The sequence below is a fragment of the Pyrus communis genome, chromosome 11 (assembly GCF_963583255.1).
Source record: "Pyrus communis chromosome 11, drPyrComm1.1, whole genome shotgun sequence".
Taxonomy (NCBI): Eukaryota; Viridiplantae; Streptophyta; class Magnoliopsida; order Rosales; family Rosaceae; genus Pyrus; species Pyrus communis.
In genome coordinates, this window is record NC_084813.1 from 15886401 (window position 1) to 15904995 (window position 18595).

The 18595-nt window shown below is 38.9% G+C and overlaps 1 protein-coding gene and 1 long non-coding RNA gene across 3 annotated transcripts; both read left to right on the plus strand.

Moving 5' to 3' along the window:
- Positions 1-3939: 3939 nt before the first annotated feature.
- Positions 3940-7247, plus strand: LOC137708129 (trihelix transcription factor ASIL2-like). 2 transcript variants are annotated; one of them, XM_068447127.1, is made up of 2 exons: positions 3940-5715; positions 7085-7247. In XM_068447127.1, the coding sequence occupies exon 1, from the start codon at positions 4584-4586 to the stop codon at positions 5712-5714; it is 1131 nt and encodes a 376-aa protein (XP_068303228.1). In that variant the 5' UTR covers positions 3940-4583; the 3' UTR covers position 5715; positions 7085-7247. The 2 variants fall into 2 exon arrangements, with proteins under 2 accessions (XP_068303228.1, XP_068303227.1); XM_068447126.1 differs by lacking the exon at positions 7085-7247 and adding an exon at positions 6306-6562.
- Positions 7248-8418: 1171 nt separating this feature from the next.
- LOC137708797 (uncharacterized) lies at positions 8419-10994 on the plus strand. Its single transcript, XR_011064833.1, has 5 exons — positions 8419-8646; positions 8899-9172; positions 9844-9924; positions 10196-10391; positions 10494-10994. It is a non-coding gene; the product is annotated as an uncharacterized lncRNA (long non-coding RNA).
- Positions 10995-18595: the final 7601 nt, after the last annotated feature.

Sequence of the window (18595 nt, forward strand, 5' to 3'; positions counted from 1 at the left end):
GACATTTCGGTTTTCTTTTTCTGCAAACCTTACCTTGTTTTTGTTCCTAAATTTTATCTGATTTATTCAATCCTAAATGAAGAGCGTCAAAAGAAAAAGGAGAGTACGAAAATCGAAACCCTAATTTTTTTTTTGTAAAGGGAAGTGCACCCCACCACTCTTTCCGATGTGATTTTCATACATTAGAATGGAATGAGGGCTTCGTCCTCCTCATTCACAGATGGTTGATCTAGTTATTGTTTTCTCTAGTGTTTATTCGTTTTTAATATAGAACCGAAATTTTATTAATCAATATGATTGGGAAACATCGAAGTCCTCATGCAAAAGAGGATTTATTCTTCGAAGTTGAAATTTAAAACTTACCTTCAATCAGAATATACACATTATCTATTTTGCTTACACATTATGTGATGTCACATCTTATATCTTGGCACGTGTGAAAAAATATGAAAATATACTCATTGCAAAAAAGTGTTAAGAGTGCAGTTAGCCGTCCCAACGGGACTAAAGAAATTAGGCTAGTTTAACGAAACACTTCTGGTACTGTTCATTTTTAACGAAAAATCATATTTATACATTTCCCTAATACTATTCACTATACCTTTAAAAATGGGCTTTTCATTAAAAGGGAATTTTTTTTTAACTTTTCGTTAGTTTTCCTAATATATGCAAGTCTTTTTGCTTCCGGAATCTAAATCTAGGGGTTTGTAACTCGATATCAAATGTTGCTAGATTATGAGCTACCTTATTGCGTTCTCGACTCTCAAATAAGTCATTGTACTTCCGAAACCTAAATCTAGAAGTTTCTATCTCGATAGCAAATCTTACTAATTGTGAGCCACTTTATTACACTCTCGACTATTAGGTCTTAAAGCCAACCTCAATGGTCAATCTGCTCAAATAAACATAATCTATGCTACCATAATATGGTTACATTAAAATTACTTAAAAAGTAAAAGAGATTTTATAACCCTTATATTCCTACACACTAAGTTTTTTAGGTTTGATTTTTCCTTCCCCCACTATTACTTTATTATGAGGCCTTTAAGAAAAGAGATTCTCATTTTTAGTGGGATCCATATTACGTCAAACTTTAATTATTTGAACCATTTATTTTTCAAGTTGCACCTTATAGATTATCCTTGCAAAGTATTAGCCAAATCAGAAATATTTGAAATATCTAATTGAGTTCAAAAAAATTGAAGAACACTTTGTTCTAAGAAAACATTGAAATTTCGTCGTGATAATTTAACAAGCAAATGATTTCAGATTGAATTTAATTTTTGCAATAATCATAAATAGAGAAGTTTGACGTAAAATGAGTTCCACAACTAATTTTAATTTTAAAAAAAATGAAATTCTTTTCTCTTAAAGGCCATGTGCTTTATCAAAGTAAGCTCTCAAATGGGTTCAAAGGGAAAGGGATCCTCTCCGGATCCCTTCCACCAAATCCACCAAATCAAGGGATCTGGACCCTTGAAATTTGATCCAACGGCTAAAGTTATTATAAATTTTAAAGGAGGCCCCTGTTTGTAGTCATTGGAACAAATTTCAAGGGCCCAGGTCCCTTAATTTGGTGGATTTTGTGGAAGGAATTCGGAAATGATCCCTTTCCGGTTCAAAGGGTAGCATGCTGATTAGAGTGCAATCCCCCCTTCTCCATACTTTGACGCCACAAAAGTCGTCAAGTATTATGAATGAGGATCCTCTCCAAATTTTCTTTGTGAGGATCTGAGGATCCTTCAATCACATATGTTTATCATATATTGTGCGGCCAGTTTTCATCAAGTACTGTTTATATTTAATTTTAAATAAAAAGATTTATAATGATTTTTAGCCGCACGATATACAATAAACGAATGTAATTGGAGGATTCCTAAAATCAAGATCCGAAGAAGATCCTCAGTCAGTATTACCGGCACTTTAACGTCCACGTTAGACGTAGCCAATCAAATAACATCCATGTCAGACAGACTAGGATTCTCTTCCCTCTTCTTCCCATCCCCTCTAGGCCTAGGTTCGGTTTGAAACGGTTCAGTTTTTTGCCAAAACCAAAACCGAACTGAAAATTTGGTTTGATTTTTTTTCGGTTTGGTTTTTTCCAGTTCTGTTTTTTTGTTTTTTTTTTTTTTTTTAATAAAAGGTAAACTTTCATTAAACTTACATAAATAAGAAAAGCCCACAACTAAACACAAACATAAAAATTGGCCAACACAATAACCCAACCCAAGGGTTGAGCCCGAAAAAGAAAGAAAGAAAAAAACTAAAAACCCCAGCCGCCATCAAAGCAAGCTCCGGCGACCATGAACTAGCAACCCAACAAACACCAGAAGCGAAGACCAACCAAGCCCTAACAACAAAAAAAGAAGCAGACATCTGAAACTTGATAAACAAGTAAATCTAGAAATTGGTCAAGAAATGTATCTAAAAAGAAACAAATCTGCAAGTCTGCAACACCAAGAGCAACACAAGCACATAATCCATCAAAATACTATCTTAATCCACAACTGTAACATCCCACATCACCCAGGGGAATGGATCCTGTAAGCCTTATATGTGTATTCTCATCTCTACTTAGCACGAGGCCTTTTGGGAGCTCATTGGCTTCAGGTTCCATGGGAACTTCGAAGTTAAGCAAGTAGCGTGCAAGAGCACTCCCATGATGGGTGACCCACTAGGAAGTTCTCGTGTGAGTTCCCAGAAACAAACCGTGAGGGCGTGGTCAGGGTCCAAAGTGGACAATATCGTGTTACGGTGGAGTCGAGCCCGGGATGTGGTGGGGGCCCGGGCGGGGATATGACAATTTGGTATCATAGCCTAACCTTGGCCGCGTGTGTGCCGACGAGGATGTCGGGCCCCTAAGGGGGATCGATTGTAACATCACGCATCGCCCAGGGGAGTGGATCCTGTAAGCCTTATATGTATATTCCCATCTCTACCTAGCACGAGGCCTTTTGGGAGCTCACTGACTTCGGGTTCCATGGGAACTTCGAAGTTAAGCGAGTAGCGCGCGCGAGAGCACTCCCATGATGGGTGACCCACTGAGAAATTCTCGTGTAAGTTCCCAAAAACAAAACTATGAGGGCATGGTTAGGACCCAAAGCGGACAATATCATGCTATGGTGGAGTTGAGCCCGGGATGTGGTGGGGGGTTGGGTCGGGATGTGACAACAACTCACAGCAGTAATTACATTTATTCATCTGAAATTCAAATAACTAACAAACCCACAACAAAAAATCGAACAAATATGCAATACAAATCTGCAATATAAAGTTGCAAATCAAATATGCAATCGAACAAATAATTACTGTCATGGAAATAGAATGGAGAAGAATGGAGAAATTGGTAGCATGGACATGGAGGGTCTCACAAATATGAAGCTTAGAATAGAAATGAGGATGCGGGTTATGGAGAAGAATGGAGAAATTGGAGGAATGGACATGGAGGGTCTCAAAAATATGAAGCTTAGAATAGAAAGGAGGATGCGGATTATGGAGAAGAATGGAGAAATGGATATGGATGGAGTCTGGAGGCAAGGAAAGAGAGAGAAGAGGGGAATGAAAAATAGAAAGGGTGTGGTTGCTCTAGGGTTTTGTTGATTTGGTCATAAAAATTAAAAAAAAAATCTCCAAATCCAGAAGGCATGAGGACAATTCGAACTCACTGAAACCAACTTTGCAACAGGTTCTGTTTTGTTATGATTGTATGACTAAACTATTTATAAACATTGAAAAAAAATAATTATAATTATATATATATATATATATATATATATATATTGGTTTGGATCAGTTTCCAAACCTCAAAAACCAAAATTGAACTGACCAAAATTGATGACATTACTCAAATATATGATGTTACCTCTCACATAACAAAAAGATTGTCCTTGATCTTTGTGTTTGTACTAATAAATAACTTTTAACAAAAAGATTATTTTCCCCATTAGGAGTTAATAATTTCGGAAACACCAGAATTCAGATCAGGGAAGCCCCTGCCGAATACATGTCAGGTAAGGTAATGACCGCACCGGTAATTGCAGCGAAACACCATGGAGTTTTACGTCAATTACTCCCGAGCCGGCTGTTCCGTGACGCCGGTGACGGGGACTCTACCTCTTCCCCAATTAAATCCCGCCATCTCGACTGCCGGGTCCCCTACCCTACCACGTGTCCTCACCTTATGTACCCCTCGACGGACGCCGTCAAACCCCAACGCCTCTCTCTCTGCGTCCCTTGACTCCCTCAGTTTTTTCCGTCAACCGAGAATACGCAACCCAACAAAAAACACCAAATTAACGTTTTCCGTAAACGCGAGAAGCCGGTCAACCCAAAACACCTTCTCTCTCTCTTCGCACTAAAAGCATTCCAACCCCACAAAACCTAAAGTTCACATCGCCGATATCTCATATCCTACGACCTCCGGCGCACGATAGCATCCACCACAAAACCCTTACTCTCCTCAATCCCTCTGAACCAGTGCCAGCTCTCAGATCGGTGATAGTCTACGCACCGGCGCAGTTTACTACCGGATTTTGGATCTAGACCGGACCGATCCAGATCCGCGCACGATTGCAGTCGTATCGATGGAAGAGGACGACGAGATCCAGTCACCGGCGTCGGGAGGAAGCCGATCGCCGGCGTCGACGAGGCAGAACGGTCGGATTACGGTGACGGTGGCGGTGCCGCCGGCGCAGATTCAAGCGCCGACGCCGACTCAGAACAATATCCTAACCCTAGCTCTGCCGTCGTCGGCTCAGCAGCAAGGACGGAGCAGCGGCGGAGGAAGGGAAGATTGCTGGAGCGAAGGGGCGACGGCGGTGCTGATCGAGGCGTGGGGGGAGAGGTACTTGGAGCTGAGCAGGGGGAATTTGAAGCAGAAACACTGGAAGGAGGTGGCGGACGTCGTGAGCAGCAGGGAGAACTACGGTAAGATTCCAAAGACTGACATACAGTGTAAGAATAGGATTGATACTGTGAAGAAGAAGTATAAACTCGAAAAATCGAAGATTGGGGCCGGAGGAGGACCCAGCAAGTGGCCTTTTTATGAGAGGCTTGATCATTTGATTGGTCCCTCTGGTGCTAAGGTGGGTCCTGGGTCTGCTGGCGGCGGTGGTAGTGGTGGGTTTTCGGGGCATAGCAAAAAAATGCCGGTCGGGCTTCGACATAGCCAATTTCTCGGGGGTAGGGCGAAACGGGAGGGAAAGATTAGACAAAGGGATTTGGTAGAATCGGACTCAGACGAGTCTCGGGAGCCTTCGCCTATTTCGACTGATAATGAGATTTTCGAGCGGAAGAGGAGGACTGCCAATGCCAATGCCAATGTCAATGTCAATGTCAATGCCAATGCGAGCGTGAGGAAAGGAGTAGGGGGTGGATTAAGACCTTGTGCGGTGGGTAGAGAGAAAGGAGGAGGAGGAGGAGGAGGAGGGTGTGGGAGCTCGGTGAGGGAACTGACTCGAGCGATATTGAAGTTTGGGGAGGCTTATGAGCATGCGGAGTCAGCGAAGCTGCAGCAGGTGGTGGAGATGGAGAAGCAGAGGATGAAGTTTGCCAAGGAGTTGGAGTTGCAGAGGCTGCAGTTTTTCATGAAGACACAGGTGGAGATTTCTCAGCTGAAGAGTGGAAGTGGGAGAAAAAGCGGGGTTAACGGGGTTGGGAATGCTAGTAACCATCGTAGTAGCAACAACAACAATAACAGTGATTGTAGCAGCTAAGGTACTAAACAAAACAACCCATGTTGGCAAATTTGTATTAAAAATGGTAGATTGGAGTGAATGATCTGTTTCTTGTGGGGTTTGTGACATAGTAGTCGAGTCAGTTTGTGAAATCATGATGCTAGGAGAGAGTAGCGATTATCGGTAAATGGTTGATGATTAGCATTTAGAGTCGGATTATTGCCGGAAATATTGTCGGATTATGAAGTGAGCATCAATCTTAGCAAATGGAGTAATGAAAGATTGAATATTGTTGCTTGCTGCTTATCAAGTGTATGATCTTCATGTATTTTTATGCTCACTTATAATGAAATGTCGTAACCATGAAAATCTAGAATTGTCAGTGCTGGTTGTATTATAAAATGCTTATGCTCATAAACACTTTTTTTAGAAGCGCTTTTAATAACAAACCATTGAAACTTTGTTACAACTCCAAGTGCTTCTTGGAAAAGAGTTGGAAGTGCTTCCGCAAGAAGCAGCTAGGCTTCTTTAAAAAGAGTGTTTTGTTTTTGTGAATCAAAAACGCCAGCAAGTTTTTTTCCTTGAGCATAGTCAGAATTGCTTCTGATCCGGAAAAAATTCTTTTGGCAGATGTGGTGCTTGGTATGGTCGATGAGTTTGCATTAATAATTTCGGATTGATGAGTTTCGTAGCTAAAAAGCAATAGAAATTCAAAGTTATTGGCTGGGCCACAAATTATGTATAATATTGGGTATGTTGTGTTGTCTTTCTGATCTTTTTTGTAACTGGGCTCTGCTCAGGGTCCAATATTAGTTCATGTGTTTTTATCTCGCCAATTTAGCCTTGTTTTTTTGGACATGATAGGTCTATCATTGTTTAATATCGAACTCGTTATTTACAAGATTCGGCTTTAAGATCTCATATTTATAAGTGGAGTACAATACTACTAGACCCTTATATTCTAATATAAAGTGACTCCAATTTAGTTTGTGACATCAGTTTGAGCAACACTCGTAAAAAATCTCTATGAGAGAGGTAACCCGTTCATCTCTAATAAAATTGAAGGTATAATATGTTCAATAAAAATAAAAAAAAAATTGAAGGTGTGTCCGGAATATTATTTAGGGAAATAGTTAATTATCGCATTAGCTTATGATTTATAAATAGCCCGAATTTCACTAAATTTAGTATTCACTCGTGTCTCACGTTAACCATAACCGTCAATTCCATTAACTTTTTAGTTCAACTCATAATCGTGTGATCCCGTTAAATTACCAAGAAAATACAAGGAAAAGAAAGAGGTAATAATTGAAGTTGTAATTTTTTGGTTTGATTGTTATACTGTCATGTAGTATCATTACTCATTTTCTGATATAATATGTGATTATTGAACTCACAACTCTTACCAGTGGCGGATGCATTAAGGGACTCGGGTGGTCCCTAGACAACTTGACAACCCCGATCAATGGTTGTGAGACCTTCGAGGACCACACAAGTTTGGGCACGTGGTATAGGAGAAGAGTGCAGCAACGGGTTTGCGGGTGCATGTTTTGCAAATGATTAACGAAGGAGAAGAATACTTTTTAGTTTACTAAAAGACCGGATGCATGTTTTGCAAATGATTAACGAAGGAGAAGAATAGTATTTAGTTTACTAAAAGACTTGGCTCAAAACTTTTGAGCCAAGTCTTTTTTGTTTTTTTTTTTTTAACAAACGATATTATCTATACTAAGGGGGATGAGGTGGGCTAAGCCTCACAATGGGCTAGCAATAATGTGGTTCAAATTCGCCTTTGGCGAGAATCAAACCTAAGACCTCTCACTTAACAAGTGTAGAGGAATACCACTAGACCGTAGTACTAAGTGGCAGTCAAGCCATTCAAAACAAAATAATTAAAGTAAGTCACTTAAGGGATACCCCTTTTTAAGTAAAAAGATTAAGGTTCTAAAAGACACTAGGCGCTAGTTGGGCGACAGACTGAGGCCTAGCGCCTAAGTGGCTAGGTAGGGCTTAAGCGGGGGCCTAGGCGGATTGAAGTAAAATTTTATATTATTGGGTAAATAACTGTCTATTTATACTTAAAAAAACATACATAATTGTATTGAGATACATAAATTGCAAAATAAAATGACATATAGGTTATAAAGTATTAGAACATATTGAAAACATGGGGAACAAGTATATAATAAGCGTTCATCCAAGTATTCAACAAGTCTTTTACATTTTATTGAAAAATTAAAGTGCAAAATAAAATTTTCAAACGTCGAGGGACTAATTGGGGCTGTAACTAGCCACCTAGCACCTAGGTGGGGCCTAGGCAGCTATAGGCAGAGAATTTAGAATAGTGAAAAAAATAAAGAAGTCTATTCTATTTTCTCCTACCCGAGATCTCCACGCAATCCCATTTTGCATTCACTTTCTCCAACTGGGTAATTCCATTTCTCTTTTTTATTCTAACCATACCCAACCGGTCCCCATGCCATCACCAATGAAAATCATCATTGATTAGTTTTGACAATCCTAATAGTCATAACTTTTTACATGGCATTGGTGCACCTTCACGTGGCTTTCCATGCTATATCTTAAAAAAAAAAAAAAAAAGTTTTTAATAGTTAATCCACATAACATATATGATTAGATCAATGAGATCCACATGATGCTCCGTCAACATACTAATAGAATAATTAATGAAATATAAACGAGATGACCAAATTGACGTGCAATCATAAAATTTAAGAACAACATTAATCACATTAGAAAGTACATAGAAAAAAGTGGGTAAGGAGTGGGTAGTCGCGATTTTCGGAGGGCGATTTATGAATTTACTGTATTGTTAGGGGTGGCAGAGCAAATTTATGGATCCCTTTCGGGGTTTCGTGAACAAGGACAGGTATCAGACATTCCTATTCCTCACCTCTTCACTGCTCTCACTCCTCCCTGGTGCCCTTCGTCTCGCTACCTTACGAATCAGGTCAACATCCCTCCCTCTCTAAAGCTTGATTTTGCTTGTAATTGATTTGGGGTTTATTTTAGGGTTAGGAAATTTGGGATTTATAGTTAGGGTTAGGCAATTGGGGGATTGATTTTCGTAGTTTCAATTGTGTGTGAAGTTGTTTTGGGCTGTAGTGAAAGCATACTTTGTAGTAAATTTGACTGAGATTCTTGTAGTTATGCGCACACTCTGTGTATTTGTTCATGTGATAACAATGTATAATGCTGACAGACTGGGAAGCAAGGATGGTGATTATGTCTCTTCGTTCTATGCTCCAAAAGCTGGGGACTAATCGATCCACTTACAGTAACTTTAGAAGTGTCGTGCTTGGAGCTTCTTAGAGCGTGGCTGTCAACAACAATTCCAGAAATCCGGAGGCCAAGCCCATGTCTTCAGTAGAGTCTAGTGCTGGTTATTGTTGTCACCATGTTTCTGATGATGGATACCTTGCAAAGTTGCAATGCAATCGAGGACGACGGCACCTCGCTTTCCCTGTTCTGGGCAGGTATATGAAACTCTCAATTCTCAACTAGGCTGCTTAGTCATTACTTTAGCATCGCTTGCATACACGATTAAGATCACCATTTGTTTCATGTAACCCTTTATGTTGAATTTGGGATACGTTTGTAAGAAACACACTACAAAACAGTAGGTAACTGGATTTTCCTGCTTATGTGTCCGTAGCAAAAGATGGAGTGCACTTAGAGGATTTTGTAAATGACTACTGGAAATGAGTCATTTGAAAATCCTTTATTTAGTGGTTTTGTAATGCTTGTGCAATGCATTCTTAATCACTCTGCGTAATGGTTCTGAGTGCATTTCTAACTAATTTAGCTTAAATCCCCTGATACTTGGAAATCCCCCATCCAAACTAATCTTTTTTCAAGAGAATTTCACTCAGTGTCAGGGTCTGGATACTTATTTTACATTTTATGTTAATTGTGTCCTTTCTCCACTATGATTCACAAAATTCTTGAGGGTAATCGTATTACAATTCACTGTTTTGTTACCTCCACCTTTGGTAATTGGCCATCACTTTGCATGCTAAAACTCGCATAGGTATACATACAAAACTCTAGCACCAAACGAGGGCCTGGAACCTAGGCATCCCTGCTGCTGTAGTTTTCAAATAATATTTCTTACCAATTTGCACTTTTCTCCCCTTGTTTTGAACAGGAATTTGATTATTATATCAATTTAAAAGGACAGGGATTAGAGGCTGCCTGTTTTGCCATGCAAGAGTTCAACAAGCAAAAGGTTTGTATTGATTTTAATTTTCTGAATTGGCAAAAGTTGCTCTTCTGGGTGTGTAGTTCTTCAGCCTCTATCTATTTTTCTTTAGTAGTAACTTGTGAAGACAAAATGTTTTTTCTTCTCTTTGATTTCACATGTTTTATCTCTTCATACTGCCATGATGTTTTATTCACGAAGAAATAGTTTCTTTTTATCAAAAACTGTTGTGAATATTTAGATGCACGCGTCTAATACTTTGCCTCGTCTTTCAGAATAACCAACTGCAGTTTATTAGAATGTTGTGTGCTAACAGGCGGAGGCTTAACAATGGTCCTCATTACATGTATTTTATATTGCTCGAGGCAATGATGGTGGTGAGCTGAAAGTCTACCAGGCACATGTTTCGCCAGATTTCACTGGCGACATGTCTTTGCAATTCCTCGATCGTGTCGTGGAGAAGAGGTATCCTGTAAAACTATTTGATCCCCTAGGTAAGTGTGGCAAGCTATTTCCATTAATTTTGTTATGGATTTATTTCTTAGCGCAGAAGAATGTAGGCGTACATTGATCAATTTATGGGTTTCTTGAAACAGATAACTTTTGGGACTGAAGGTGGTTCACTGTGGCTGCTGAAAGAAGCATCAATTAGAAATTGGTTTTTAATTAGGGAAGTGTTACTGGTACTCCAAAAATCTCATTCTACACTCCTCACAAGTGTATATTTATTTCCAAATATAAAAAGTTTGGAGTGTAGAATGAGATTTTTTGAGTGTCAATAACAATTCCCTTTAAGTAAAGAAGATTAGTGAAAGTGGATGACTCTTACCTGCTATGGCGTCGCAACATCGTAACCCTAACCCTACCTTGCAGACTTCTCTATATTATTTCAACTTTGTTATGGGACATTGTATTATATGTAGTATAAAGTATGAAACTTTGGTTGGCATGCCTTTCTCATCAATTTGAACTCAATGCAACAAATTTTATTGCTATCTTCACCGGATCTCTCCTACAGAAGGCCCCCAGCTGGGTGAGATTACGAGTGCAATAGACATCACATGCTATAACATAAATGGAGTAATGACGCTACGTGGTAGTGAGAGTGTTTTTAGTTAAATATCAATTATAATCAAACCCTTTTTGCAGTGTTCTTCATTTTTTTCCGAATATGGTTGAATGCTATGAGTGTTGCTTGCCGACGAATGTTTTGAGAGTGTATTTTCAAATCATGATCGTCGTTGTTCTTCCTTCTTGTTAGGGTGATTTTTCTGAAACAATCCTTTGTTTCAGAACAGTTTCGCAGTGGTTGCATGTTTTGATATTCTACTTTCGAATTGTTATCATCGGTGTTGTTCATCATGGTTGAATATTTCACTGCAGTGATCGTCTTTTATATTTTGATTAGATTTTCGTTTGGAGGTAATCGGCACTAATTTTGCAATTTTGAATGCGATTTTGTTGTTGTTGTTTTTAATTTTTTTTTTAATTTTTTAATTTTTTTTCATGTAATATTGTGACAACCTGTCCCAAATTTTATTATTTTATAAATTTTAAAATGTGAATTTACGAGAATACCCTAGAGGCGAGGGTATTGATTTCCGTTGGTCACTAGTTCATGACGCGTATGAATTATTATTGTTATTATTATAAGGGTTATGGTTAGGAAAAAAAAAAGGAGGGCTGCCTGATGGCAGCGAAGGAAAAGGGGGAGAAGAGGGACGCTGCCCAATCAGGAAAGAAGGAGAAAGAAAGAGGGGATGAATCAAAGGGAGAGATGGGAAGGAAAGGAGAAAGGAGAGAAGGAGAGGAACTGGCCAGGTTCCCCTTCGACCTGCGTGACCTGTTTCAAAACCCGGCCACCCCGTGTGATTTTCTGATGTTTTTGCACCATTCCTTTGGTGAATTTCAGCTACCCACCACTTGGAATCAACTCAGGATCATCTCCTCTTCCATATTCAACCATAAATCAGCACGAATTGATCACGTTTTCGTGAGATAGCACCGGAGGGGTGCGTGGTTCATGGTGGCGAAATCCATTATTTCTGAAATGAATTTCCTCGATCTCCACCACCATTAGACTCCCCTTGAGCCCCAGAACAAAGCCCAACCAATTATAGGGGTGGTGGAACACCAAGGAAGGAGAATTGAAGCCACCCAAATTCTAGTTACTATTTCGTAACTAGTACTATCACATTCATGTTTGTTATTTGACATTCCTCTCAATCAATTTATTTGACTTTCTTTTAATTTTTTTTTCCACACAAACTGAGTCATCTCTTCCCCTCATTTTTTCTGTTCACCTTCTTCAACCTTCTCTCTCCATTTACGCATACAAAAATACCCACATCAGTTTTGGTCGCCCACAAGCCAGACCAAATTGAACCTAGCCCACCCCTTGTAAACCCACCGAGATGCGAGTTTGAGAGTCACAAGAACAACTTTAGCATAATTTGTTAGAGTTTTAGATGCTGACATTGGCGTTAGACTACTCGAGAAGAAGATGGCACAAACATCTATGTCTACCAAAATTAATGAAGCAAGTCGCCTCATTTGGTACTGTAACCCACCATTTTCTAACTTTTATCTAAATTTAATGAAGCAAGTCCCTTGGAAAAGGCTGAATATGGACGTGTAAAGAGAGAGAGAAAAGGTTGAAGAAGGTGATGAGCTTTTGCACTGCAGACTACACGTGGTTCTCTTCGGTTCTCACTCTGATGAATTGCTTGGCGTGCGTTGCACGTGCTTTGGTTTGATTAGTTTATGTTTTTCTTCTTTTTAATCTCTTGTCCTTATCATTAAATAAAGTTATTAGGTGGTTTTTTTAATTAAAATTTAAAGTTTTGAAACCCTTTTCATTAATTTTCCTAATAAAAAAACTACCACCCGAAGCTTAGTAGAACTCAAGGGAAGTTCTTGACTATCTCATTTTGTCTTAGGAGACCTCACAGGTGCTCCTTCATTGGATAAGTTGGAACGCTATGCGTGATTAGTCTTGGCCTCACTGGACCAACGTCAGAAAGTTGATGATTTGTCAGTTTACTAGAATGAAGTCGACTACTTTAGGAAATGAAGTGTGAATATATACTGACCCTTTACGGATGTTTATTAGTTTTTAGTATACACTGATTGGGCAATGAAAATTGTGCTTTTGCTTTCTGTTTCTTCCCTACGAGAAATTTTTCATTGTGACCGGAACACGAGTAGTACATCACGTGTTTTTATATAAGTGGTGAGAAATTTTATTTTTTAAGTTATTAAGTTATTAATACTCATATTCCACTATTTATATAGTGATACGTGATGTATTATTCTGTGTACCGGATACGCTAAAATCTCTCCTTCCTTACAGGTGTTTATTATTTGTGGGTATATACTAATTGGTTAATGTTGCCATGCTTTTCGTCATATAGATTATATCCGTCGTTACATTTAGGACAAGTTGATAAAAGCTGGTTATTCCAACAGATGTTGAGGGAGCTCCCCTGGAGGAATTAATACTGGCCACTTTGCACAAGTGGACTCTCCAATAAGTTTGAAGAGGGAGATTTCTTGTATAATTTATGCGCAAGATTAGAAAGCACTCGATAATTTACTGGGTTTAAAAAGATGTATCTTCAAGTTCTTTTGCCCTTAGCACATGGTCTACATGCGCGTTCCAGCATTGAAAAAAAAAGGTTCAAAATCTTACCGTGGGCCACATACACTTTTGGGCTATTGGATTTCTTTTTTTTTTTATTTTTAAATCCAATGGTCCAGATTAATTAACTTAATAAAAAATTATTTAAAATTATTTTTAAATGTAGAAAAAAAAATTTATATATATAAATACCTAACCATCTTTCACAAAAATTGTACTTTTAGAAAATGAAACGTGGCGTGACAAGATTGGTTAAAAATTCTATCAGAAATTAAAAATAAATTTATTTTTTTATTATTTTATAAAAAAATTAATAATATTTTAATACGAATTGACTAGACTCTTGCCCAGCTCATTTTTTAAGGGTGGAGATGCACTTGACCAATTATAGTTCATTGGAGTCAATTACTATTCATTTTGGTGGATTAAATGGACTTTGGGCCATCTTATTTTTTAGGGGTGGTTGCTCTTATGGAGATGCTGTTTTCGCAATCTAACTATTTATGGATTATATATGATCAACTTATGTGCTTGAAACATGAATGGTAAGTTGACTCATGGTACGAATTGTCTTTGCATTTCAATGGGGTGTTTATCAGTACAATCTAACTATGCCAGATGCTTTTACATATTCCAGCTACAAATGTGTCTGCAAAGATGGATGTACCAAATGTATGACGGACTTCCCTCCTAGAGGCCCGGGACGCCATTTTGGCCGATCCACATACATTAACTGCTAGTTCATCCTCTACCCCTACACAAAAGTGTGGCATACCTCTTGGTTCAAAAGATTCATGCCTCTAGAAAATGAAACCACAACATAGGCTGTTGAGCCTACAATGAATCTGATTGTCGCCTACTCATTCTATCCAACTCATGAAGAAAATCTAGATTACAGAAGCGTCATTGAAGAGACAAATCCACCTTTCGAGTATCAAGAGATTTCGGTCCATTATGCTAGCTTGGATGATGTTTGGTGTAGAAGTGAGATGATTATTGATGATGCATTAGCATATGCAGTAGCTACTAAGATCATGTTGAGCGATGACATTGAACCCCGTTCCATTAATGAATGCCAACGTAGAGCTGATTGGTCAAACTGGAAACAAGCAATCCAAGTTGAGCTCGATTCACTTGCAAAACATAAGGTGTTTAGACCCATAGCTCCTACTCTTCCACATGTGAAGCCCATTGGCTACAAGTGGGTTTTTGTTCAGAAGCGTAATGAAAAGAACAAAATTGTGCATTATAAAGCTTATCTTGTTGCGCAAGGTTTCTCACAACGCCCCAGGATTGATAATGATGAAACTTATTCACTCGTTATGAATGTGACTACTTTTCACTACCTTATCAGTTTGGTAGTTTCCAAAAAACTTAGTGTGCAGCTAATGGACGTAATAACTATGTATCTCTATGGGGATCTTGATACGGAAATTTATATGAAAATTCCCGAATGACTTACATTGACTAGATCAAATATTTCCAAACCCTGGGACACGCTCTCAATTCGGCTAAGGCGTTCACTCTACGGTTTGAAGCAATATGGAAGAATGTGGTATAACCGTCTAAGTGTGTATTTGACTAGTCAAGGATATGTGAACAACAAATTATGCCTTTGCGTGTTCATTAAGAAGTCATATTCCGGTTTTACGATTGTTGCAAGTTTATGTTGACGACATGAACCTTATCGGAACTCCTAAAGAGCTTGAGAAAACAGCTGTGCACCTAAAATCGGAATTTGAGATGAAAGATCTAGGAAAGACTCAATACTATCTCGATCTCTAGATAGACCACCGTTCGGATGAAATCTTAGCACATGAATCGAACTATACCTAGAAGGTGTTGCGCAACTTTAATGAAGATAAAGTGAAGCATTCGAGTACTCCTATGGTCGTACGATTGCTAGATGCAAAATGAGATCCCTTCCATCCGAAGAAGGATGATGAAGAGATTTTGGAGCCTGAAGTTCCTTATCTAATTCGATAGGCACTTTATTGTACTTAACTCAATGCATTAGACCCGACATCTCTTTTGCTGTTAATCTTTTGGAAATATACCGTAATGCACCAACACGCAGACACTGGAACGGTGTTAAAGACATCTTCCATTACCTTAAGGGTACTATGGATCTGGGCTTGTATTATCCCTACGAATCCTCGAATGATGCCACACCTCCTATCTGGAGTCAATTCTCGCCTTGTTGGTTATGCCAACGCAAGTTACTTATCTGACCTCTAATGGGTTATGTCTTTACTATTGGAGGCACCGCAATATCTTGGAGGCTAACTAAATAGACCTTAGTTCCCACTTTGTCTAACCATGTTGAAATTCTCGCCTTACAAGAAACTACTCGGGAATGCTTTTGGTTGAGAGCAGTTGTGGGCCATATTTGAAGCTCATGCGATCTTTACCCCTTTATTGACGTCTCGACAATGATCTATGAAGATAACACAACATGCATCGAACAACCCAAGAAAGGTTACATCAAATAAGGCAACTAAGCACATTGCACTGAAGTTCTTCTTCTCACATCAATAGCAAGAGCATCAAAAAATTGAAGTCACGCAAATTTGTTCACAAGACAATCTGGCGGACTTCTCTTCACCAAATCACTACTAAAGGCGATGTTTCAGAAGCTTGTTCAAAGAATAGGTATGGGAAAACTTTTTGAGTTGTAGCCTTGTTAGTTCTCTTTGGAATTATGTCAAACTCATGGGGAGTATCTTGAAGTATATTTGTTTGATCTTAATGTACTTTTTTTCTCTATGATTAGGAGCATTTTTCCCTTTGCATTTTTGCTACCTAACGAGGTTTTGACGAGGCACCCACCTTGGGTTGATCATATCCCTGATGACATCCTATAGACGTTTCATTTGACTTTGCATCCCTCACACATTTTTCCTTAGACTATGGGTTTTGTCCCTACTTGGGTTTTACCATAGCCATTGGGTTTTTTGTGAGACTTAGTTCCATATGCAAGTTCCTACTTTACTTTGAGACTAGCGTGTACCTAGAATCAGCGTCAACGAGTTGACTTCCTTAACTTTACATGATGTCGAATCTACTTGAGTATTTACACACTCTAGGGGGAATGTTATAAACATTGTATTTAAGTATGTTTATGTAATTTCTAGATTAGATTTGATACTAGTTATTCTTCCCTGTTAGGAGTTGTATTCCTTAGAGGAGAAAGATTCGTCTCTCCCTTATTATTATAAATAAAGACATTGCGTAGGGGAATAACACATCCTCCACACAATCCTACAAACATATCTCTCTGTTGCGCCTCCCTCTCTCCTTTTTAGATTAAAATAAGCCACAACAAAAACTATGTCTTTCAAGAATTATGTCTTTCAACAAAAACTATGTCTTTCAACTTTCAACAAAAACTATGTCTTTCAAAAACTATGTCTTTCAAAAACTATGTCTTTGTTTTTAGTTAACAAAGTATTAGCCTTGTCCTTTTAAAGTTTAAGGCTCTGACCTTAAAATTTCAAGAATTAACGTTATTTTGTAATGTAAATTAAGTTATTTCAGTGTCTTATTAGCAAAGTATGTTGAAAGAATGAAAGAATCTGCACAAGCTTTTGATTGATAAGCTAAATTAATAACCTAGATAAATTAACAGTGAATGAATTACGATCGTGAAGAAATAATGTCTAAATAATTAAAAATAGAAATAATATTAATGACTAATACAAATATTAAAGATGATATTCGAGATAACATCCAAGAAGTCCTAAATTGATAGAAATTTAACCAAACATAAAAGGTCAACTTGGCCAAACTAATTGCCACCATATTAAGGTTGAGACATGCCCGAGAATAACCAAAGAAAAACATCCAAGTTTTAAAATCATCAACACCCAAACCTAGAGGGTTGAGATGACACTCCAAGGCCAAAGAAACTACATTCCTGATGAAGGTCAAACACTTCGCAAATTGATATCTCAAAGTTCTACTTACAAAACTTGAAATATAACAAACAAGAAGATACTCTTTTATAACAAGCAATGTGAACTTAAAGTGAATCTGACAACGAACCAACTAGTGTCCATACTAACGTGGATTTCTGGGATTCGTCCCTTGCCTCCTCCCAAGATATTTTCCTTGAATGGAGGCCCCCGCTCAGATTCTGTCCTTTGCCTCCTCCTGAGGTCTTTTCCTTGAATGGAGGCTTGATTCGTGATTGTGGGTTGGATTTGTGGTTGTTAGTGGGTCGGATCCACCTTCATCTGCTTGATTTCGTGGTGGTGACACTCTAGGGCGGCTGTTCTACCTTTAGCGCCTAGTTTTGTGGCGGCTCTACTTCTTGCCTCGTGGAAGCTACGAATCTCACTTGTGTGGTGAAGTTGCAGGTGGTCTTCCTTTGTGTGTCCTTGTCTTTCACTGAGATTAAGGGACTGGTGGATTCTATTCTCGGATTAGTGTAAACTTTTGTGACGCGTTTGGGGGGGGGGGGTTTTGTGGTCTCGCCTGCGGGCAGTAATTTTGTGGGTCTCGCCTTCCCACGGGTCTTAGGTAAGAATGTGGTTGCAGATCTGTGTTGGTGTGCATATTTGCCAACTATTATCTCTTGATTGTTTGGACATCTTAGGGCTCTGCCCTTGGAATTATCGTTTTGTCATCTTTGGGTCCGTATTGGTGGTGGGGATGGCGGTTCAGTGGCGTGGGTGGTCTTGGCTTGGCAACCCCTATACCACCTATGTCGTTACTATTATTGCTTGCCACAACTGCGACCAACTCCGGTTCTGATGACTACGGTGGCTCTGGCTGGACCCTTTCCTCCCCACTTCTCTAAGTTCGTCCTGGCCACAACTAGCGTCGCACTCTTCTCGACATTTCTGCACGTGCCTCTGCCTATGCTCCTCACGTCTATTGCCAACTTGCAGCTGCATCTCCTTGTGGACACATCACCTTGTCCTTTAGTTTTTTAATCTAGCTTATTATGATTGGTAAGTGTTGCTTCAACAACTGGTTTGTGTTGCTTCTACGATTTTGAAGCCTTGATGTCTAGCGATGGTTTTGGTGAGGGTTGCGATTCTTGTTATGTCACGT